Genomic DNA, 22,829 nt, shown 5'->3' with positions numbered 1-22,829 from the left:
AATCACTTGTTCCCTTACTCTGTTCTCGATTTTGTGTGCAGAATTTTTGTTTTTCGCATAACTTAGTTTTGTTACATAATCTATGCTGTAGCCCGCTAACATCAAGTATCGCAAACTGAGGCAGACTTTGAGCTCCAGTCTGACTGCAGACTGAGTGCTCCACTGTGCAGGGTACTCTCACCTGGGACGTCATGTTTTCAAAGCTTTTTGTATAAGCGAGGCAAAAACCAGATACCCTGATTCCTAGTCTAACACATTTTGGGGAAGAGCAAAAGCTCGCCCTCCTTTGGGACCTGCAGCTCCTTAGAGGCGAGCCACAGTAGTTGTGCTGTGTCCGTGTTGCTGTGCTGGCAGTCCTCTGTCTGTGTGTCCCGCTTCACTGAGGGCCTCGTGGTCTAAGCCAGGGTCCCCACAGCTAGCGCTCAGTAGATGTTTGTTGAACTTGTGTTTGAAAACAAGAAAAACGAGCTGTAACAGGGTGTTAAATTGGCCACGATTGGCAGAGTGTTCAGGGAGGAGCCGAGGTGTGCTTGATGCTGGAGGCTTCCTGAGACGCAGGACGTGAGGCAGGACTTGGGAACCAGGAGCCCAGTGCCGCGTGAGGGGTCACGGGGGAGGGTGTGGCTGTCCACGGCAGACCCGCTTCTGTGCTGGTAAACCAGGGCTTCCGGCAGGGGCTCGAATATGTCTGAGCTCTTCAGCCAAAGTGAGACTGTGTGTTAGCAACAGTTTTCAATTAACTCTAAAACTGTTTCATGGAGAGTATGCCGTTACTGCTCAATGACACAAGCCCCAGATTCCTAGACACAAGCCCCAGATTCCTAATGACTGCTTAAGCTTGAGAGTTACTCAGAAGTTGGCCACACGCCAGCTCTTCAGTCGTGCATGCTGATAGCCTCACCGAGTTTAAAGAATTTGGAAAAATCATATAATATCTATATTACAGTGCTTTAAATCTTTAAAGTGTTCTTTAAGTCTGACCTTATCAATTAAGTTTTAAACCATATATTTGATATTTTGCTATGCAGATTGTAAAATTAAATATCATCTTAGTATGTTTAATTTACTTACGGAAAATTGGTTTGAAGTGCTTTGTTGCCTAGTCATTTACATGTAATCAATTAATATGGTTTTTCCATATATCATCTAGTCACAGAAGCAAATAGTGGCCATTCCTTATGGGCTCTCGTATCTCATTGTCGTCTCAGAACAGTCTTCTGAGTTGTGGGTTTCGCCTCCTTTGACATGCGAGCTGACGTGGTGGAGCTCAGAGCAGCTGGGTGGTCTCTCTCACAGTTGGGAGCTCGGCGAGCAGGGTGACGTGTGTTTCTCCATGTGGACTGTGGGCAGGGAGCCCGCCTGCCCTCGGAGCCCGTGGCTCTGAGAGAGTGGAGCGGGCGCCTCCCACCACGGCGCTCTCCGTGTGGCCCACTGTGTGGGGTGGTGGCTGGAGCCATGCTGGGCTCCGTTCCTGAGAGCACGCTCTGCTCCTGCGTGGTGGTTTGGTTTTGTTTAATGGGCAAGATTTGTTACCTTGTTTTTCTGAAGAAGAAATGATAACAGGGTAAAATCAATGTCCAGTTGACCCTTGAACAATGCAGGTTTGAACTGTGCAGGTCCACTTAGGCAGATTCTTTTTTTTTTCCCAAGAAATACATTGGCAAACTTTTTGGAGATTTGTGACAATTTCAAAACACTGGCAGATGAACTACTACTACTACTACTAAGTCGCTTCAGTCCTGTCCGACTCTGTGCAGCCCCATGGACTGCAGCCCACCAGGCTTCTCCATCCATGGGATTCTCCAGGCAAGAACACTGGAGTGGGTTGCCATTTCCTTCTCCAGTGCATGAAAGTGAAAAGTGAGAGTGAAGTCGCTCAGTCGTGCCCAACTCTTAGCGACCCCAGGGACTGCAGCCTACCAGGCTCCTCCATCCATGGGATTTTCCAGGCAACAGTACTGGAGTGGGGTGCCATTGCCTTCTCCCAGCAGATGAACTACTCAACCTAGAATACTGAAAATATTAAGAAAAATTTGTCATGAATGCATGAAATATATGTAGATGCTAGTCTGTTTTATCACTTGTTGCCAAAAATATGCACAAATCTATTATAAGAAATTAAAGTGTATCAAAACTTATGGAGACAGAGGACATCTGTAGGGCCCCCGAAGCTGGGAGGGATGGAAACAGGCACCAGGTGCTGGGGGGAGTCGGAGCTGTGGGAGCCGCCTGTCTGCATGCAGTCCACCCGGACGATCAGGGCCGCCTCTGCTTGCTGCTGCCCGAGCCCAGTGTAGCCGGAAGCTGAGCCCCACCTCCACCTGAGCATGCCCCGTGCCAAACGGAGTCCAGTGGAAAGTGCCCGCTTGCACGTCCCTGTGTCTCCCTCATGGCAAGCGCAGTCCCGTGAGCCCCAGAGAGTGCTGCTCATGGCGCTGGGTGCACTCCCTGGGCGCAGGGAAGAGGCGGGACGCTCCTGGGAGATGTCCAGCTGTCTGGTCTGTGTCCGCAGCTGTGGGTACCACCCCTGCAAGGCAAGGAATCCAGCGTGAGGACCACTGTCAGGGAAAGGGAGACAAAGGAAAGGAAATGTGTGAAGATGTGGCGGCAGCTACATGCAGGCACAAGAGCTTGGCACTTCTTGTGACATCCCTTATCTCGTATTGAAGGCGTGCTCAGGACACCATAAGAAAGGCATTCCTGCAGACACGATTTGAGAAAAAGCGAAGTCCAGATGTATAATAACGTTTTTTCTTCTATGCATGCTTTTACTAACTCTGTTTAATTTCCAGTGACGTTGATGTAATTAAAAATTACTAAGCAATTGTGATATGTTATTTTCATAATATTTTAAGTTTACATATTTATTTTTATAAAATTCAGGATGGCTTTATGAGTGTAGAAAGCAGTCTGGGTTTAAAGGTGCCATGAGGACAGGAGAAGCAGCACCTGGCCCCCACGGGCAGCAGAGCGCTCCCCGCGCCATCGGGACGGTCACTGAGAAGAAGGGACAGCTGCCTGAACAGGGCTCCAGCCAGACAGCGGTGCCTGTTCTGGGAAAGACCGCCCCAAAGGACAGTTAGTAGAAAGGAGGGCAGGAGAGCACCAGTGTTGAGGCAGGGCCTGTGCGCCTGTGCTCACTCACCCCCAGCAGTGCATCCTTCGGTGGGATGGTGGGAGGGCCAGGACCCGAGGGCCCTTTTTCTGGATTGTTCTGTCGATGCCTGGTCCTTACCATCAGGAAGCACCTGGTGGTTCAGAACGGCCTTCACGGGAGTTTTGACCTCGGGCGGTGCCCGTGGCCGCCAGACCCCGTGAAAGTACAGGAGGGTCTGCTGGCTCACAGAGCACGTCTCTAATAGAACCTCTAGGCTGGGGCCATGGGGACCTTCCAGGCTCCGTGCACATGGTTCTCCAAGGAGAGGCTCATCAGCAGAACCCGGCAGAGAGAGCATCACGTGAGCTTGGGAGGACCATACCCTGGAAGATGCCATCCTTGCTGGAGAGAGAGCCAAGAACGCCCCCAAGCGGGGCAACACATTCCTGCTGGAGAGGCGTCCGGATGCGTCACGTGACTTCACAGGACTTCCGGCTGAGCCGGTGGGGGAAGGCATGAGAGGGATGGGGGTGGTGACAGGCGTGGGGGGGCCTCGGAGCAGGCTCTGGGCAGCCAGAGGACTCCATGTGAGGGGAGCGACTGGGCAACGACTGCCTCCAGCCCAGGCCCGACGATGAGGAAGAGACGCCAGAGAGGCAGTGGAGCCGGGAGACGCACGGCAGACGCCCGAGCAGGGCCTTCTGCTCGTTGAGGACGGCTTCTGACTTGTGTCACGCCCTGGGTCTTCTGGGATACGGGCGCCTAGACTACAGCGAACAGTGGGAGCGGGGTCGGTGCTGTACAGACGGGTTCAGAGAAGAGCAGAAACGTCGGGGCAGAAGCTGTGAAGTGTCTCCGTCAAGTTAGGCCAAATGGGCCTGCCCCTCCTGTGCCCTCCACCACCTGCCTCTGCCATCCCGGGCAGCAAGACCACCCCTTTTCCTGCTCCTCCCCCCACCCCCACCCAGCCTAAATGAGCCTGAAGACGGGAGGGGGCAGGCTTCTGTAATGAGCCATTTCTACTTCATAGTAAAGAATCCGTCACGCCGCCCAGTAACACGTTAGCTGCTGTGTATGTGAGCGCCTTCCTGTGAAAACCCGGTGTCTGTATAAGAGACTGCAGTGTCTTCATTGTTGTCCTTGTCACCCGAGTGTTCATCCTGCAGACCGTCCTGGGCAGGACTTGCAGTGAAGTGGGCAGCCTGTGCTTTCAGAAGCATAGAGTGAGTGATGCTGACCATAAAATTAATACCGTGTTAGCTTTCTTCCTGTTTTGACTTGGCCTTCAAAGAGCTATATTACCAAACACTCTGCGTCTCTTTCTCATGATTGAGGAAACTGCTAATCACCTTATCACCACAGGTAAGGGGTTTTTAAAACATGGAACAGTGGTACCAGCCCTGAACGATGAGCAGGACCGTAACAGTGTACACTGTAAACACTCCTCGACGTTCGTTCCTTAGTGCACAGGCTAGACTACTGTACAGCGTGTTCCTGATGCTTCTTCATCACGCCTGAGTCATTATACCCCCAAACAAACGGGGATTTCTTTTTCACATTGTTGTTCAGTCACTAAGTCACGTCTGACTCTGTGATCCCATGGACTGCAGCACGCCAGGCTTCCCTGTCCCTCACTGTCTCCTAGAATTTGCTCTTCCCTGGTGGCTCAGATGCTTTCTAAGGCCCACTTGACTTCACATTCCAGGATGTTTGGCTCTAGGTGAGTGATCACACCATCGTGATTATCTTGGTCGTGAAGATCTTTTTTGTATAGTTCTTCTGTGTATTCTTGCCACCTCTTCTTAATATCTTCTGCTTCTGTTAGGTCCATACCATTTTTGTCCTTTATCGAGCCCATCTTTGCATGAAATGTTCCCTTGGTATCTGTAATTTTCTTGAAGAGATCTCTGGTCTTTCCCATTCTGTTGTTTTCCTCTATTTGCATTGATTGCTGAGGAAGGCTTTCTTATCTCTTCTTGCTATTCTTTGGAACTCTGCATTCAGATGCTTATATCTTTCTTTTTTTCCTTTGCTTTTTGCTTCTCTTCTTTTCACAGCTATTTGTAAGGCCTCCTCAGACAGCCGTTTCGCTTTTTTGCATTTCTTTTCCATGGGGATGGTCGTGATCCCTGTCTCCTGTACAGTGTCATGAACCTCCGTCCATAGTTCATCAGGCACTCTATCTATCATTCCCTTAAATCTATTTCTCACTTCCACTGTATAATCATAAGGGATTTGATTTAGGTCATACCTGAATGGTCTAGTGGTTTTCCAAAGCTAGTGGAGGTGATGGAATTCCAGTTGAACTCTTTCAAATCCTGAAAGATGATGCTGTGAAAGTGCTGCACTCAATATGCCAGCAAATTTGGAAAACTCAGCAGTGGCCACAGGACTGGAAAAGGTCAGTTTTCATTCCAATCCCAAAGAAAGGCAATGCCAAAGAATGCTCAAACTACCGCACAATTGCACTCATCTCACACGCTAGTAAAGTAATGCTCAAAATCCTCCAAGCCAGGCTTCAGCAATATGTGAACCATGAACTTCCAGATGTTCAAGCTGGTTTTAGAAAAGGCAGAGGAACCAGAGATCAAATTGCCAACATCCGCTGGATCATGGAAAAAGCAAGAGAGTTCCAGAAAAACATCTATTTCTGCTTTATTGACTATGCCAAAGCCTTTGACTCTGTGGATCATAATAAACTGTGGAAAATTCTGAAAGAGATGGGAATACCAGACCAGCTGATCTACCTCTTGAGAAATCTGTGTGCAGGTCAGGAAGCAACAGTTAGAACTGGACATGGAACAACAGACTGGTTCCAAATAGGAAAAGGAGTACGTCAAGGCTGTATATTGTCACCCTGTTTATTTAACTTCTATGCAAAGTACATCATAAGAAACGCTGAACTGGAAGAAACACAAGCTGGAATCAAGATTGCCGGGAGAAATATCAATAACCTCAGATATGCAGATGACACCACCCTTATGGCAGAAAGTGAAGAGGAACTAAAAAGCCTCTTGATGAAAGTGAAAGTGGAGAGTGAAAAAGTTGGCTTAAAGCTCAACATTCAGGAAACGAAGATCATGGCATCCGGTCCCATCACTTCATGGCAGATAGATGGGGAAACAGTGGATGGAAACAGTGGCTGACTTTATTTTTCTGGGCTCCAAAATCACTGCAGATGGTGACTGCAGCCATGAAATTAAAAGACGCTTCCTCCTTGGAAGGAAAGTTATGACCAACCTAAATAGCATATTGAAAAGCAGAGACATTACTTTGCCAACAAAGGTCCGTCTAGTCAAGGCTATGGTTTTTCCAGTAGTCATGTATGGATGTGAGAGTTGGACTGTGAAGAAAGCTGAGCACCGAAGAATTGATGCTTTTGAACTGTGGTGTTGGAGAAGACTCTTAAGAGTCCCTTGGACTGCAAGGAGATGCAACCAGTCCATTCTGAAGGAGATCAGCCCTGGGATTTCTTTGGAGGGAATGATGCTGAAGCTGAAACTCCAGTACTCTGGCCACCTCATGTGAAGAGTTGACTTATTGGAAAAGACTCTGTTGCTGGGAGGGATTGAGGGCAGGAGGAGAAGGGGATGACAGAGGATGAGATGGCTGGATGGCGTCACTGACTAGATGGACATGAGTCTGAGTGGATTCTGGGAGTTGGTGATAGACAGGGAGGCCTGGCGTGCTGTGATTCATGGGGTCGCGAAGAGTCGGACACGACTGAGCGACTGAACTGAACTGGTGGCTCAGATGATAAAGAATCTGCCTGCAGTGGTTTTTTACCCAGTGTTTGATGCCTGGGTCGGGACTATCCCCTGGAGGAGGGCAACCCACTCCAGTCCTTGCCTGGAGAATTCCATGGACAAGGAGCCTAGGAGGCCACAGTCCATAGGGTCGCAAAGAGTTGGACACAACTGAGCGGCTAACACCTCCCGTTGGTGCATTGCGTGATGTCAGGTGTTAGTAGCACAGCGTCTGCAGGGCTGTGTGCCGGGTAGACGGTGCTGCCGCAGGTGCTGACAGCCCGGTAGCAGCTCTTGGAAGCAGATGATGTACACTTGAGCTGGCAGCGAATGAGCACAGTGCTGTGAACATATTCTCTCTTGCTTTTGACTTTCGTAATAACGTGTTTGCTTTTTCTCGCTTACTTCATCGTAAGAGTACAGTATGTAGCTTGTATACCATATGAAATGTGCTAACTGACTGTTTATGTTATCAGTAAGACAGGCAAAAGTTACACGTGGATTCTCAACTGTGTGGACCCGACTCCTGAATTGTTCAAGGGTCAATTTACTTAGCCCCCCCCCGCCAGTCTTACCTCCATAAGTGGGTGCTTTTAATTTGTCTTTTGAATCCAGTGGCAAGAAGACTAGATTTGATTCTAAAAAATACTGTGTTGCTGTGTCCTGTTGATTATAGAAGTGAGATCTGGGGAGCCACAGACCCTCAGCTCCAGCCAGAACTGAGAGGCGGCTTCTGTGAAGTCTCTGAGATAGACCCCTCCTCCCCTGCCTGGAGTGTCAGTGCCAAGATTCGAGCCAGCAGTTAACGAGTGTGCCTTGGTTGAGCATTTCCCAGTTAAAAAACGTTTATTTACACTTAGAACTTTCAAAATATAATGCTGCTAACTGCTGACATTCAGTTTGAGAAATACTGTATGTGATGAATGGTTATAGTTGTCCTTAAAGCTGAGTATTGAGAGGATGGATGTACAGGTGGTGTTGCAGCCATAGTTACCTGCTTAGAATTCTCTCTGAGAATGAACATGTTTGGTAATTGATCAAAATAGATGGAAATAGCATGTCTGTGGAATTCAGCCATCAGTGAAAAGCCCTTCATTTAAGTATAGTTAGATTTTAAATAGTGTGTGTTAAACTACAGCCCTGCCCTGACACTGCTTGCTGCGTGTCCTTGGATAAGTAGTTCACCGTCCCTGTCCTTGGCTTCATCACGAGGGAATGGGCTGTTCTTACCCAGAGATTGTTGGAGTGTTGGAAGTGGTTGGTGTGTGTGTGTGCGGTTCCTGGCGTGGGTTCCTGCCCGGGGTAGGAATCAGAGGTGGCTGTGTGCTCAGCAGGCACAGCATTTGTCCTCCCTGGTGGGGTGGGCGGGCCTCCGTGCAGGGGCGGTCAGGGGACACAGGCTCACACCCCAGGTCCTGGGACCTTAACGCTGACTCTTGCATATCGTGGTGTTGAGGTTCAGTGGAACCTGCGCTGGCAAAACCGCTTTCCAGGCTATTTCCTGGAGGTCCCCTGGTGCCTTGAGATGCTTTGGGTCGGACATGTGTTGAGTGACTGCACACTGCCTGAGCAGTGGCCGCGGCGCAGACCTGCGGTGGGTTCCGTGCCGGGTACCTGAAGGGTGCAGGTGCAGCGGGAAGCGATGCAGGACGCGGGTTACGCGGTCAGACACGCCTGCTCGGGGATTGAGCCAGGCAGGGCCTCTCTGGCTTGCGGAGTTGTCTTTCATGGCCTGTGTCTGGAAGCCCACACTGGAAACTGCCGCGTTCACTGCAAGTGCGTCTGGGGCCTGGGGTCCTGCTTCCGCGCGCTGTCCTTACGAGGACCGTGTGCAGATGTGTCTTGCGTGTCAGGCAGGCTTCAGCTTTGCGGTGTTGTTGTTTTTTTTTTTAATTTAATCTTGTGGCATATTATATAACCAAAATCTTTACCTGTTTTTCAGCCAAATGTTGTTTTAAATGACGATGCAGCCCCTGGCGCTCTCTCATGTCATTCACTTCTTTAGAATGTCTGTGTGACGTTAGCGTCAGCGACTTCTTTGTTTGTCTCTTTGTCTTCCTTGGCGACTTTGTGGGCCCGTATTCTCCTCAGGTCCTAACTCTGCCCGCTCCCCTGCTAGTGTTTGAGTCTGTTACAGTGAGGGGCGGGGTTCGTATTTTCCCCTGAACACCCGCCTGCTGCCCCTGCCCACTCCATTCTTGAGCAGAGTGGAGGAGTCCCGGGAAGACCGGCTCAGCCTAGCTCATTGTCTCCTCTTAATGTTGGGTTTTTTTAAGCCTTGCGTTAAAATAGTTTTAACATTCTTGCTCCCCTTTCCTAACTTCCTGTAATACCAACTTGTTTTATTGCTTTTTAAAAAGATATTTTCTCCTCACCCCACCCCCCTTTTTTAACAGAGCCTGACTTGAAAAAGCGGATCCGTGTGCACTTACTGAATGCGCACGGCCTGGACGAAGCCGGCATTGACGGTGGTGGTATTTTCAGAGAGTTTCTAAACGAACTACTGAAGTCAGGGTTTAACCCCAACCAGGGGTTCTTTAAGACCACTAACGAAGGGCTTCTGTACCCCAACCCAGCCGCTCAGATGCTTGTGGGCGATGCCTTTGCCAGACATTACTACTTCCTGGGCAGGATGCTCGGAAAGGTAACGTACATTCGGTGTGAACGTGGGTCCCGACGCGGGTGGTGACGTGTGTGCTCCTGTGTGGCTGCTGTCTGCTTCCTTCAGGACCTCTATTCAGAGTTGCTTACGTAATTTTGACGAACCCCTGAATAGTGTTTTCTTTTATTGCTATATTACGTGCATACATACATTAAAAATTATCGGTGTAGGAGAAGGGGGAGAGGACTGGAGGAGGTTAACCTGGGCAGCTACAGTGGCAGTGGTGAAAAATTTTTAAAAACTTACATGCGTAGAAAATAGAGAACATAGTTACAAAATTCTGCTCATACAAGTCTTACCGTTATGACCTGCTTGCATAGGTGGTGTAAATATTTTAAGTCTTGTCACAGTTGCTCTTGCTGATAACTAGCATTGACAGTGATTATTTAAGGTTCTGCGAAGTGTTGAAAGTGCTGTGAGGCAGGGCCGTGGCCGTGTGCCGTTTCTTTGGACGTGTGGTCCCTTGAGGATACTGCGGTAGCGCTGCAGTGACCAGAGTGTAGCACCGGATGGTGTGCACCGTCTTGGCAAACAGAGCTTACCCTTTGTTGTAGATGAAAGGAAAGTTTAATTATATAACCTGGTGGAGACTTCGTATTTAGCGATGCAACTTTGAAAGCACATGTTCCCATTGAAGTCAGGAGCAGGACGGTCGTCGTCACTGAAGTAGACCGGCCCTGGCCCGTCTGCAGGCTGCTGTAGCACGGTGCCGCAGTCCGGGCAGCTTACCCCCCCGCGCAGGCTGACTTCTCACAGCCCGGGGCCGGCCTCTGGCTCAGGGCACCACGTGTCCTGTTTGGTGCAGCCCCCGTCCTGGGCCGTGACTGGTGCCTGTGTCTTCACATAACTCCTGTGTCCCCACATGGCGCAAGGGCCCGGGGAGCTCCGTGGGGCTTCTCTGTAAGGGTGCTAACGCTGTTCATGCGAGCCACACCCTCATGACCTAAGCACCAGGGGCCGCATCTCCCAGCACCGTCACGTGGTGGGGCTGGGGAAATCAGACCGTGGCGTGGCCCGCGGATGTGCCAGGCAGAGCCCACAGGTGCACAGCTTCTGTCTGGTTCTTTTCCTTCCCATTTGAGATGGTGGAGAGGAATACCTGAGGCTTAACTGCCATCCACCACATTTTTAGAGATTGGATTGTAACACAGGGACAGGAGTCAGTTCATCTTCCGAAGGTCAAAGGAATGACCGGAGGCAACTCAGAAACTCAGGGCAGCGGACTGCAGCCCCTGACCAAGTGTCCTCCTCTTTCACTGTTTAAGAAGTGAACAAGGCTCTCCTGCGATGTGGCCGAGCTGGCGGCTTTCCCTGTGGTGGAGCAAGTGGGCGCAGCTGGGCTCTGTGCTCTTGGGCCCTTTCCCTCAGTGGGGACACAGAGGCTGGGGTCTCCGTGGCGGGAGCGGGCTCCCCGTGCCCTGACCATGAAGCCTCTGTTCTCAGCAAGTGCTGGGGTGACGGGTGTGCTGGTTTTAGGGAGGCCCTGTGGAAGCATGAAGACAGCGGTCTCCAGTGGCGGGGACAGCAGCCCAGCCCCGGCGCTGGTGCCCGGGTTCCTGGAGACGCGTGTGAGGACAGAAAAGTGACACTGGACTCGTGAGCACGTTTTTGTGTCCTGGGTGTTTTTCTTGGTTTTTTTTTTTTTTTTTTTTTCTTGTCCTGGTTTTATTGAGATAGAATTTGCCAGCCATGCAGTTCACCCAGTTGAAAAGCACAGATGAGCGGCTTCAGTGCATTCACAGAGTTGCACAGTCACCGCCGTGAGCGTAGGGCATTTCCATCGCCCGGGTTAACTCCTCGCCCTCCAAAAAGAGACGAGGCAGACGCCGGCCGACTCTCTGCCTTTTTCTGCAGGTGTGCCGTGTGTCTCCTGTGTGTGCTTCTGCATGTGGCCTCTGGAGTGGCGGCCTCTGCAGTTGGCTCGTTTCCCTCAGCCCGTTTTCAAGGGCCGTTCAGGTTTGAGGTGTCAGGACTGTGTTCCTGTTATTGCCAAGTGGTCCTCGGTCCTGTGACAACTGCGTTATGGAACCGTCCCTCAGTCGTGGACCTCAGGGTTGTTCTGGGTGATGTTTTAGGGGGCAGCATGATAGAAATGAGTTCTTCGGGTGCTTACGGGGGAGGGGGTGGGAGGGTTACAGGTGGATTGTGTCGGCCTCTCAGCAGGCCTGGCCCCCAAGGGACGAGAGAGGTTCTGGAGAAGGACAGTGGACGGGCGGGTTGGCATTCCCAGGGGGGGTGGCCGTCTTTGGTGAAGTGACCATGGATGCAGAACCAGACGGTGGGTGGCTTGGGATCCTGGGAGACTCTGCAGAGAGCTGACGAGCAAGTGCCGCGCCCTCCAGGGACATGCGGCGAGCTGCCCTGGGCTGGGCCGGGCTCTGCCCCATGGGGTCGTTCCGGCAGTGCGGTGGGGCGCACTAGGGCGTCCTGACTGAGCACAGCGGGGAAGGCCACAGAGGAGGGGTCTCCGTCTGAAGGAGAGCGTAGCCTGGAGGAAGCTGAGCAGTGCGTGCAAGGCAGCTGTGGGGTCAGGGAGGTGGGCGCAGGGAGGGTACGGTTCTCCTGGCGGCGGACACACAGCCCAGGGGGCAGACCGAACAGGAGCTCCGCACAAGGATGCATGTCCAGGTGGGCGGCCCAGGAGCTCTGTCATCCTGAAGTAATTTAGAGACTAGTGTTGCGGTGTAATTTTCTATAAAAGTTAGTCAGAACTACAGTAAAGTTCAACTTTATCATTGTATTCCTTTATGCAGCGCGTTTGCGGTCTGTTCCATGCAGTCCATGCTGTCTTCAGCAGACCTCCTCTCTCCCCCTGGAGCTCCGTGGACTCAGTGGCCCGTTAGAGAAGCACCCTAATTAAAAATCGGGGCCTGCAGAGCAGACGATGCTCTTGTGACTTATTTGAAGTTCACATTCCGTGAAATTCTGCCTTTTTAAGGGGTTTAGTTCAGTGATTTTTAGTACGTTCCCTGAGCTGTGCAGCCATCACCACTAAGATTTCAGAAGGAAATAGTAAAAAAGGAAACCTCATGTTCATTAACAGTTACTCCCCTTCTGCTCCAGTCCTGCTGTCCTGGGCCACCACTGACCTCCTTTCTGTCTCTGCAGTTTGCCCGTTCTGGACTTTCCTGTGCGCCGAGTCGCGCGGCACACGGCCCTCTGACTGGCTTCCTTGCCTTGGCGTGGCGCTTTCAGGGTCCTCCGCGTGGTGCGCGTTATCCATGCTTGTCTCCTTTCTGGTCTAGTGTGTCATCGTGCGAGTAACGACCACAGTTTATCGGTTCATTATTTCATGGAGGTTCAGGTTTGGCTCTTGTGAGTAATTCTGCTGTGAACACTCATGTACGGGTTTTGTGTGGACACTGTGTGTGCGTGTTCTGTTGCGTGTGGGTGTCTGGCCGTCCTGGCACTCGTGCTGAGTTGGCCACACACGTGCGGGTGGTTTCTCCTCTGTTCCACTCCTCTCTGTGTCCAGCCTTCTGCCAGGGTGACCCTGTTGTGATAGTGTGGGTGTGTGTGCATAGTGACGCTGCTCACGTGTGTGTGTGTGTATCTGTGTGTGTGTGTGTGGGTGTGTGTCTGCATACTCACGCTGCTCGCGTGGGAGCTGCCCTGAGAACACATCTGCTGTGCAGCTGCAGATCCAGAGGGGAGCAGAGCCTCTTAATCCTTCGTTCTGGAATGTATCAGCTCTGTAAACCAGATTCCAGGTCCTAAAAATGGAGTGTGTATAAATGCGGTCTTAATAAAGATCTTGAAATTAAATAAAGTTTAGACAAAAGCACCAACAAAACTATAGTTGTTGGAGAATGGTGCTTAATTTAGTTCCTTATTTTAGAGGTTTTACTTGTATAATTTTCTGCAAGGCAATTCTTAAGGGAGCACTAGTTTCTAAAACATATCTGACTACAAATGGTTAAACTTTGTACCAACATGTTAGAAACTGTCCAGATCTAAGTGAGTGTAGTAGTATAGCACTAATAGTGTGGTACCCGAACACTAAATCTTTAAGAGAAGAAAATTGTCTATTGATTGATTATGATATTTATTGGGTCATAATGTATTTAAATTTTCTTTAATGCATATGTTAGTGATTGTTTACTGTGATGAAGTGCAGCGAGGTCCTCAGGAGCACTCCTGTATAGGAAGAATTACCTCATGTCACTGGTCACTTCTCGCTAAAAGTTCCATTAGCAGATGATTCCTGCTCTGGTGTGGGTTGTGATTGCATTTTATCGCCTGTAAATCAGACTCTGGACAGGGAATAAATAAACAGTTCAAGGATGTGGTAATGTCATCTTGAACTTTTTTTTTAAACAGATAGAAACACCTATGTCCATTTAAGCCAATTAAGTTCAGAATATTTATTGGAGGAAATCTTTTATCATATTTGAATTCTACTTGGAAATTTTTTTTCCCCTTGCTTTGGAATATTGATTTAATTGGAACAGAATGCCTATAAATCAGGTTGTTTGATAATATCCTGGTCATATATTTCAGATTTTTAATTAACAGATGGTAAAACTTCAGCATACTTTATAATTTTGTATTTGAGTGGAATTCAGTCTACACTTAATGAATCATAGACGTAGTATTGACAGTTAACAGTTTATCCTGAGATTTTTGAGAGTTGGGAAAATTTATTTTTGTATTCATTAGAATCCTTTTATAGAATGCTCACTGAATTTGCTGAGGCTTTGAAACTGTCGACTGAGGTGAATACTAGTGATTTAAGTTACTTTGGTCCTTAAATGACAAAGCTTCTGTTGTATAACATCTTATTTTGAACTCACCAACTCATTAAGGGTCAGCATAGTTGAGCTGCTTCATCTGATTGAGCTCTGAAGTTATTGTATCTTTCCTTTAGGTTTTTTTAAACATATCATTCAGCTAATAGTTGATCATTCTGTGCTAAGCACAAGTCTGCCAGTCATGACTTGCATGTTGAGACTAATGTTAAGACTCTTTTTATTTAGAGGTCAGCGGATTTCAGAAGCAGCAGTATTGGCTTTCTGAATCTCCCAGTTAATTAGCCACAGGGATGATTCACCATGAGTTTCCTCTTGTTGACCTTCCGTTTTTTTGAGAAACAGAAAAATCAAAGATCATAATTAACAAATATGTAAAACTTATAATTTATAAGTGATTACTTATTTGACGCTTATCCCTTCGGAGAATTGTACTGCTTTTATAGCATTCTAATCACAATTTATATTCTTTTCCATTAAAAGCAACGCGTTCCCAAATCTGGAGATTTCTTCTTCTTCCTAAAGTCATAGTTTTCTATATAAGTTTGTTTCTTCAAAATTAAACATGAAGTTAAAATGGTCTTCAGTTCGATTCAGTTCAGTCGCTCAGTTGTGTCCGACTCTTTGCGACCCCATGAATCACAGCACTCCAGGCCTCCCTGTCCATCACCGACTCCCGGAGTTCACTCAGACTCACGTCCATCGAGTCAGTGATGCCATCCAGCCATCTCATCCTCTGTCATCCCCTTCTCCTCCTGCCCCCAATCCCTCCCAGCATCAGAGTCTTTTCCAGTGAGTCAGCTCTTCGCATGAGGTGGCCAAAGTACTGGAGTTTCAGCTTTAGCATCATTCCTTCCAAAGAAATCCCAGGGCTGATCTCCTTCAGAATGCACTGGTTGGATCTCCTTGCAGTCCAAGGGACTCTCAAGAGTCTTCTCCAACACCACAGTTCAAAAGCATCAATTCTTCGGCGCTCAGCCTTCTTCACAGTCCGACTCTCACATCCATACATGACCACTGGAAAAACCATAGCCTTGACTAGCTGGACCTTTGTTGGCAAAGTAATGTCTCTGCTTTTGAATATGCTATCTAGGTTGGTCATAACTTTCCTTCCAAGGAGGAAGCGTCTTTTAATTTCATGGCTGCAGTCACCATCTGCAGTGATTTTGGAGCCCAGAAAAATAAAGTCTGGCACTGTTTCCACTGTTTCCCCATCTATTTGCCATGAAGTGATGGGACTGGACGCCATGATCTTCATTTCCTGAATGTTGAGCTTTAAGCCAACTTTTTCACTCTCCACTTTCACTTTCATCAAGAGGCTTTTTAGTTCCTCTTCACTTTCTGCCATAAGGGTGGTGTCATCTGCATATCTGAGGTTATTGATATTTCTCCCGGCAATCTTGATTCCAGCTTGTGTTTCTTCCAGTTCAGCGTTTCTTATGATGTACTTTGCATAGAAGTTAAATAAGCAGGGTGACAAGATACAGCCTTGACGTACTCCTTTTCCTATTTGGAACCAGTCTGTTGTTCCATGTCCATTCTAACTGTTGCTTCCTGACCTGCATACAGATTTCTCAAGAGGCAGGTCAGGTGGTCTGGTATTCCCATCTCTCAGAATTTCCCACAATTTATTGTGATCCACACAGGCAAAGGCTTTGGCTTACTCAATAAAACAGAAATAGATGTTTTTCTGGAACTCTCTTGCTTTTTCCATGATCCAGCGGATGTTGGCAATTTGATCTCTGGTTCCACTGCCTTTTCTAAAACCAGCTTGAACATCAGGAAGTTTACGGTTCACATATTGCTGAAGCCTGGCTTGGAGAATTTTGAGCATTACTTTACCAGTGTGTGAGATGAGTGCAATTGTGTGGTAGTTTGAGCATTCTTTAGCATTGCCTTTCTTTGGGATTGGAATGAAAACTGACCTTTTCCAGTCCTGTGGCCACTGCTGAGTTTTCCAAATTTGCTGGCATATTGAGTGCAGCACTTTCACAGCATCATCTTTCAGGATTTGAAATAGCTCAACTGGAATTCCATTACCTCCACTAGCTTTGTTCGTAGTGCTGCTTTCTAAGGCCCATTTGACTTCACATTTCAGGATGTCTGGCTCTAGGTCAGTGATCACACCATCGTGATTATCTGGGTTATAAAGATCTTTTTTGTACAGTTCTTCTGTGTATTCTTGCCACGTCTTCTTAATATCTTCTGCTTCTATTAGGCCCATACTATTTCTGTCCTTGATCGAGCCCATCTTTGCATGAAATGTTCCCTTGGTATCTCTAATTTTCTTGAAGAGATCTCTAGTCTTTCCCATTCTGTTGTTTTCCTCTATTTCTTTGCATTGATTGCTGAGGAAGGCTTTCTTATCTCTCCTTGCTATTCTTTGGAACTCTGCATTCAGATGCTTATATCTCTCCTTTTCTCCTTTGCTTTTTGCTTCTCTTCTTTTCACAGCTATTTGTAAGGCCTCCCCAGACAGCCATTTTGCTTTTTTGCATTTCTTTTCCATGGGGATAGTCTTGATCCCTGTCTCCTGTACAGTGTCACAAACCTCATTCCATAGTTCATCAGGCACTCTTATCAGATCTAGGCCCTTAAATCTATTTCTCACTTCCACTGTATAATCATAAGGGATTTGATTTAGGTCATACCTGAATGGTCTAGTGGTTTTCCCTACTTTCTTCAATTTCAGTCTGAATTTGGCAATAAGGAGTTTATTATCTGAGCCACAGTCAGCTCCCGGTCTTGTTTTTGCTGACTGTATAGAGCTTCTCCATCTTTGGCTGCAAAGAATACAATCAATCTGATTTCGGTGTTGACCATCTGGTGATGTCCATGTGTAGAGTCTTCTCTTGTGTTGTTGGAAGAGGGTGTTTGCTATGACCAGTGCGTTCTCTTGGCAAAACTCTATTAGTCTTTGCTCTGCTTCATTCCGTATTCCAAGGCCAAATTTGCCTGTTATTCCAGGTGTTTCTTGACTTCCCACTTTTGCATTCCAGTCCCCTATAATGAAAAGGACATCTTTTTTGGGTGTTATTTCTAAAAGGTCTTGTAGGTCTTCATAGAACCGTTCAACTTCAGCTTCTTCAGTGTTAATGGTTGGGGCGTAGACTTGGATTACTGTAATATTGAATGGTTTGCCTTGGAAATGAACAGAGATCATTCTGTCGTTTTTGAGATTGCATCCAAGTACTGCATTTCGGACTCTTGTTGACCATGATGGCTACTCCATTTCTTCTGAGGGATTCCTGCCTGCAGTAGTAGATATAATGGTCATCTGAGTTAAATTCACCCATTCCAGTCCATTTCAGTTCGCTGATTCCTAGAATGTCGACGTTCACTCTTGCCATCTCGTTTGACCACTTCCAATTTGCCTTGATTCATGGACCTGACTTTCCAGGTTCCTATGCAATATTGCTCTTTACAGCATCGGACCTTGCTTCTATCACCAGTCACATCCACAGCTGGGTATTGTTTTTGCTTTGGCTCCATACCTTCATTCTTTCTGGAGTTATTTCTATACTGATCTCCAGTAGTATATTGGGCACCTAATGACCTGGGGATTTCCTCTTTCAGTATCCTATCATTTTGCCTTTTCATACTGTTCCTGGGGTTCTCAAGGCAAGAATACTGAAGTGGTTTGCCATTCCCTTCTCCAGTGGAGCACGTTCTGTCAGATCTCTCCACCATGACCCGCCCGTCTTGGGTTGCCCCATGGGCATGGTTTGGTTTCATTGAGTTAGACAAGGCTGTGGTCCTAGTGTGATTAGATTGACTAGTTTTCTGTGAGTATGGTTTCAGTGTGTCTGCCCTCTGATGCCCTCTTGCAACACCTACTGTCTTACTTGGGTTTCTCTTACCTTGGGCATGGGGTATCTGTTCAGGGCTGCTCCAGCAAAGCACAGCTGTTGTTCCTTACCTTGGACGAAGGGTATCTCTTCACTGCCGCCCTTCCTGACCTTCCACCTGGGATAGCTCCTCTAGGCCCTCCTGTGCCTGCACAGCCACCGCTCTTTGGACGTGGGGTTGGTCGTCCTGGCCGCAGCCCCTGGCCTCGGGCATGGGGTAGGTCCTCCCACCGCCACCCCTTGCCTCGGGCGTGGGGGCGTGGGGTAGCTCCTCTCGGCTGCCGACCCTGACCTCGGACGTGGGGTAGCTCCTCTCGGCCACGCTTTAGTGCGCCGGTCGCAGGCGCCCGCGCTTTAGTGCGCCGGTCGCAGCTTACTGAACAGTAAAAATGGCAAGTGTATGCCAGAATTCAGTTGATTTCAGTACCTAAAAGTATCATTGAAGTTTTAGCTATTCTGAGATATTCACTAGAATTCTTTCTGCCCCTGCATAAGTAGATCTTGCTTTCCATTGAGATATCCCTTGTCACATTTTTTTCTAATTTTTCTTTATTAAAAAAAATTTTTGGGGGGCTGTGCTGGTCTGCAAGGACTTTGCCCAGTTGTGTGGGGGGCAGGGGGGGCGGGGGAGCGGCGGCACTGCTCTCCGGTTGCAGTGTGCGGGCTTCTCCCTGCAGCAGCTTCTCTGGCTGTGGACTCAGGCTCCAGGGCTTCAGTAGTGTCCTGGCTCTGGAGCACAGGCTCAGTGGTTGCAGTGTGTGGGCTCCCTTCTCACATTTTTAAGCCCTCCCACACACTAGCTTAACATGGGTCACTGTTACACTAGGGCTGTTTTTCTTTTTCTAAGCCATGTTAGATGCTCACCTGGAAAGTTAGGAAGACAGCCTTTGCTGGTGCTGTTAGAGTGCACTGCATGTAGCCACTTGGGGACTTCCCTGGTGGTCCAGTGTGTTAAGACTCCCTGTTCCCAATGCAGGGGGCCTGGGTTCGATCCCTGTTCAGGGAACTAGACCCCCCATGCCACAGTGAAGACCCAGCCAAATAAATACACTTTAAAGATAAATGAATAGTCACTGTGAAAAGCAAGCCAGGTGAAGACGTGTACTGCTGCTCTTGTTCCTCACATCGGGGTAACTTCTCTGGGAGGCAGCTGGGGGCTATTGAGCTCCTCCGTGAGTGAGACAGACCAGGCAGGGGCTCCTGCCACCCCAGGGGGTCAGAAACGAGGTCAGCAGGCCTCCTGGCCTCTGCTGGTGTAGATGGCCATGGGCAGCAGGAACTCAGGCAGGGCACCGTCAGAGGTGCCCGAGGGCTAGGCAGCTCACCCAAAAGTGCGTGTGGCTACAGAAAAGGCCTCCAAGAGTTCTGTGCTAGGAGTGCAGGAGTGAGGGCGTGACAGCCCAGGGCTCAAGGTTTCTGCTGTAGGGGGTAAAATGTTCAAAACTCAGATGGAGGGTGATGGCTGCACAGCTCTGGGAATATACCAGTACTGACTTCTCGTTGGGGAGAAATGGGACATGACTTTTCCATCACTTGGTGGGCGGAGGAGCCTGAGCCGGGAGGAGCGGCCGGGAGTGGGCAGTCGCTGGGCAGTGGCTGTGCGCCCGGGTGGATTTCCCGATGCCCAGTGAGGAGAACGGCTTGGAGGCGTGACCTTTTGTCTCCCACCCACCCAGCATCCTCAGAGGTTTTCAGAAGTGAACGGGCTGTTTTCAGAAATAAAGCTGTCAAACCCTTGGTGCAGATTACCAGTTGCAATGATGGAGTAAGTGTCTCTTCTTGGCTTCCAGGGCTGGTGGGATGCCTCATCCCCCTAGGTGGTGAGGGAGCAGGTCAAACCCAACACACAGCATGCCCTCGTCACTGAGGGTCAGGCAGCCATGTGGACAGAGCTAAAGGAGTAAGCAGTTAGGATTCGAAGCGAATCTCCATGTGTGTAATTTTGACAACCTGAAATGTCTCAAAAGAGAATAAATGGTTTTTTGCAAACCAGTTTGTGAATGCAGAATTCCATCCTGCCGATAGAGGTCCCCGCACACAGCGGGCACTCCCTCGCTGCGCCCCGTGACTGGGCACCATCGGTGCGCTAACAACCAGGAGCGCCCCCGCCCTGCAGGAGCCTCAGCCTGAGAGTCCTCAGTAGCCCAGTCAGAGCATGGTGTTCAACTCGCCATCATTTCTTTTGAGACACAACTGCTAAATTAAATAGCATATTAGTATCAGCTTACATCCTTATTTTACATATCTTTAATTTTGTAGACTCCAAGGTTAGCATGATCTGAAATAATTGAAATTATTATCTCCTTGTTCAATTAGAGTGGCCTTAAAACAGGACATCTCTAATATAGTTTTTAGATTAAGTTATAAATGTTCACTTTAGAACTACCTGAAGATTGATAGAGGTGCATTTGAAAAGCATTATTTTTTTATTGATTCTTAATGTAGTAAATTACTGAAGTTATTTGGCAGCAAACAGAACCAGCCTCAGATGCAGCTCACACCGCCCGTCTGGGCACGGCCACGGTTTGCATTAATTGCATGGCGACTGCACTCACTTATATTAAAAGGCTTCTACTGTAATTAATCCTTTTTATTTCAGATCATTTTGGCACAATTTCTAGCTATAAACACTCATAAAAGACAGACAGTTGAAAAATACGTTACAGGTTTTCTCCATATACCTATTGCTGTGTTTTCATGACAAGTGGTTATTGATACGCTTCTAGGAACAAGTGTGCAGCGGGCTGAGGATTGAGGCCAATATGAAAAATGCTAAGTGGATTATTTTGCATAAAAAATTGGCAGTTTTTGAAGTTGTATAATTAACCTGTGTTTAGGAAATACCCTGATTGATGCTTACATTTGTGTCCCAGTTGCATGCATTATGGAAATTTAATTTATAATCCATTTAGCTGATGCAGTCGCGGTTTTTAGTGCCATCGTTTATTAGTGCTTGTATATTAAATGCTCTAAAGGTTCAAACCTGCCTCGTGTAAAAAATTACACCTGTGCATTTACATTTTATGAGTCACAGTGGAGTTTCTGTTTAAAATTCAGGTAGCTCTGATGGATTGAGTGGACTTCACAGGTTTATTGTTACTAATGCAGGAATGGCAGACAATGACCTTCCGTGCTCAACACCCGATGATTTACTCTCTGAGTTTACTCACAGACTGCCGTACAAATGAGGCTTTTCTCGACACCTGGGATCAGTCTTGTCGTCTCTGCAGAATGCTCCTTAGCTTTGACGGCATCATTCATTAGAAGTAATGGGGTTCCTAAGTGGGCCAGGTTAATAGTATTGGCCATCCTTAACTTGAGGCAAAGCCTGGCTTCTCAAAACAGCCCTTCTTTACATCGTCAGGAGAGGACCTAAGTGCCAGTTGCCATTTTATTGCCCGTTCTCTCATTAAGAAAGCCTTTTTTGCCTTCTTTTCAGAACTAATTGAGTAATCATCAGTCTTCAAATCAGAAAGAGAAGTGCAGGGACATAGCTGGAGGGGCAGAGGGTGAGCCTGAACTCCAAGTGCAGTGACCACCCTTGGGGAGGCGGTGTCCGGGAGCCCACACAGTGCCCTCTGGACGTTCGCCTCTGGGAGGGTGTTTGCCTATGGGAGGACATTCTCTTCTGGGGGACGTTCTGTGGCTGCAATCCATGGCTGTTTTGTAGTCTGCTCCAGTCACATCAGTGGGTGAGAGTTAAAATGTGGGTCTCAGAGGGTGTCTGAGCCTAACGTGAGCGTGTAAGGTTGGTGCATGTAAGGGTCATGGTTGTAGACTGCCCATGTGTGAGATGGTTGTCCAGGGCGCAGCAGTGCTGGCCGAGTGCTCAGGGAACGGCCCCTCCAGGGTGGGCCGTGGCACGAGCCTGCCATCTCACGTGGGGAGGTGGGGCAGGGCGGAAGTGACATCACACACGTCTGTCTCAGGAACCCTGTGCTTAGCATTTGGTGGATGTGGGTGTGGCCAGACAGCGACCTCTCTGCAGGAAGAGCGGCTGTGGTCGCTGAGCTGAGAATGCTGCTTTCTCCCCATTTGACGATTGAAAAAGAAATCTAAAGAATAATCGTCTTCCTTGACATCAAAAATTACACGAAACCCAGCTTTGGCACGTAGTGCCCATGCCTGCGCTCACTGTGCTCCACCCAGAGGAAAGGGCTGGTCACCGAGGAGCTCTGGCCTGCCTGCCACTGTGGGTAGAACTGTGACCCCCAGGAAGATTCACTCAAATCCTAATATCCTGTACCTATGAGAGAAAGTGAAAGTGATAGTCACTCTCTGTGACACTATGGACTGTAGCCCGCCTGGCTTCTCTGTGGAATTCCCCTGGTAAGAATACTGGAGTGGGCAGCTGTTGCCTCCTCCCAGGGATTGAACCCAGGTCTCCTGCATCGCAAGCAGATTCTTTACTGCTGAGCCACCAGGGAAGCCCGGTCCCTGTGAGTGTGACCTTATTTGGAAAGACGTCTTTGCATATGTAAGCAAGCTCAGCGGAGGTCATCCTGGGTGGAATGGGTCCCAGGATCCAGTGACCAGCGTCTGCATCAGAGGCAGGAGGGCGGGGTGGAGGCACAGAGCAGATTGAGGGGGAGCAGCCCCGCAGAGACTGGGGGGCCATCAGCCCCGTAGCTGGCAGGACCTTCCCAGAGAGCGTGGCCTACTGACACCTGGGTTCAGACCTTTCCAGACTGTGTTGTGTGAAGCCACTGGTTGGCGCACTTACTACAG

General features: G+C 48.7%; 1 protein-coding gene across 2 annotated transcripts in view; it reads left to right on the top strand.

Moving 5' to 3' along the window:
• The window catches only part of UBE3C (ubiquitin protein ligase E3C), a 115,532-nt gene that overhangs the window by 71,949 nt on the left and 20,754 nt on the right, over positions 1 to 22,829 (top strand). For both annotated transcript variants that reach the window (XM_027538466.1, XM_027538465.1), the window contains exon 18: positions 9,240 to 9,487. In XM_027538466.1, coding sequence (XP_027394267.1) covers positions 9,240 to 9,487 — 248 coding nt within the window. The remainder of the gene's footprint in view (positions 1 to 9,239; positions 9,488 to 22,829) is intronic.

Source organism: Bos indicus x Bos taurus, chromosome 4, assembly GCF_003369695.1.
Source record: "Bos indicus x Bos taurus breed Angus x Brahman F1 hybrid chromosome 4, Bos_hybrid_MaternalHap_v2.0, whole genome shotgun sequence".
Lineage (NCBI taxonomy): Eukaryota > Metazoa > Chordata > Mammalia > Artiodactyla > Bovidae > Bos > Bos indicus x Bos taurus.
Note: the sequence above shows the minus strand (reverse complement) of the source record. Positions and strands in the feature narration are given on the sequence as shown.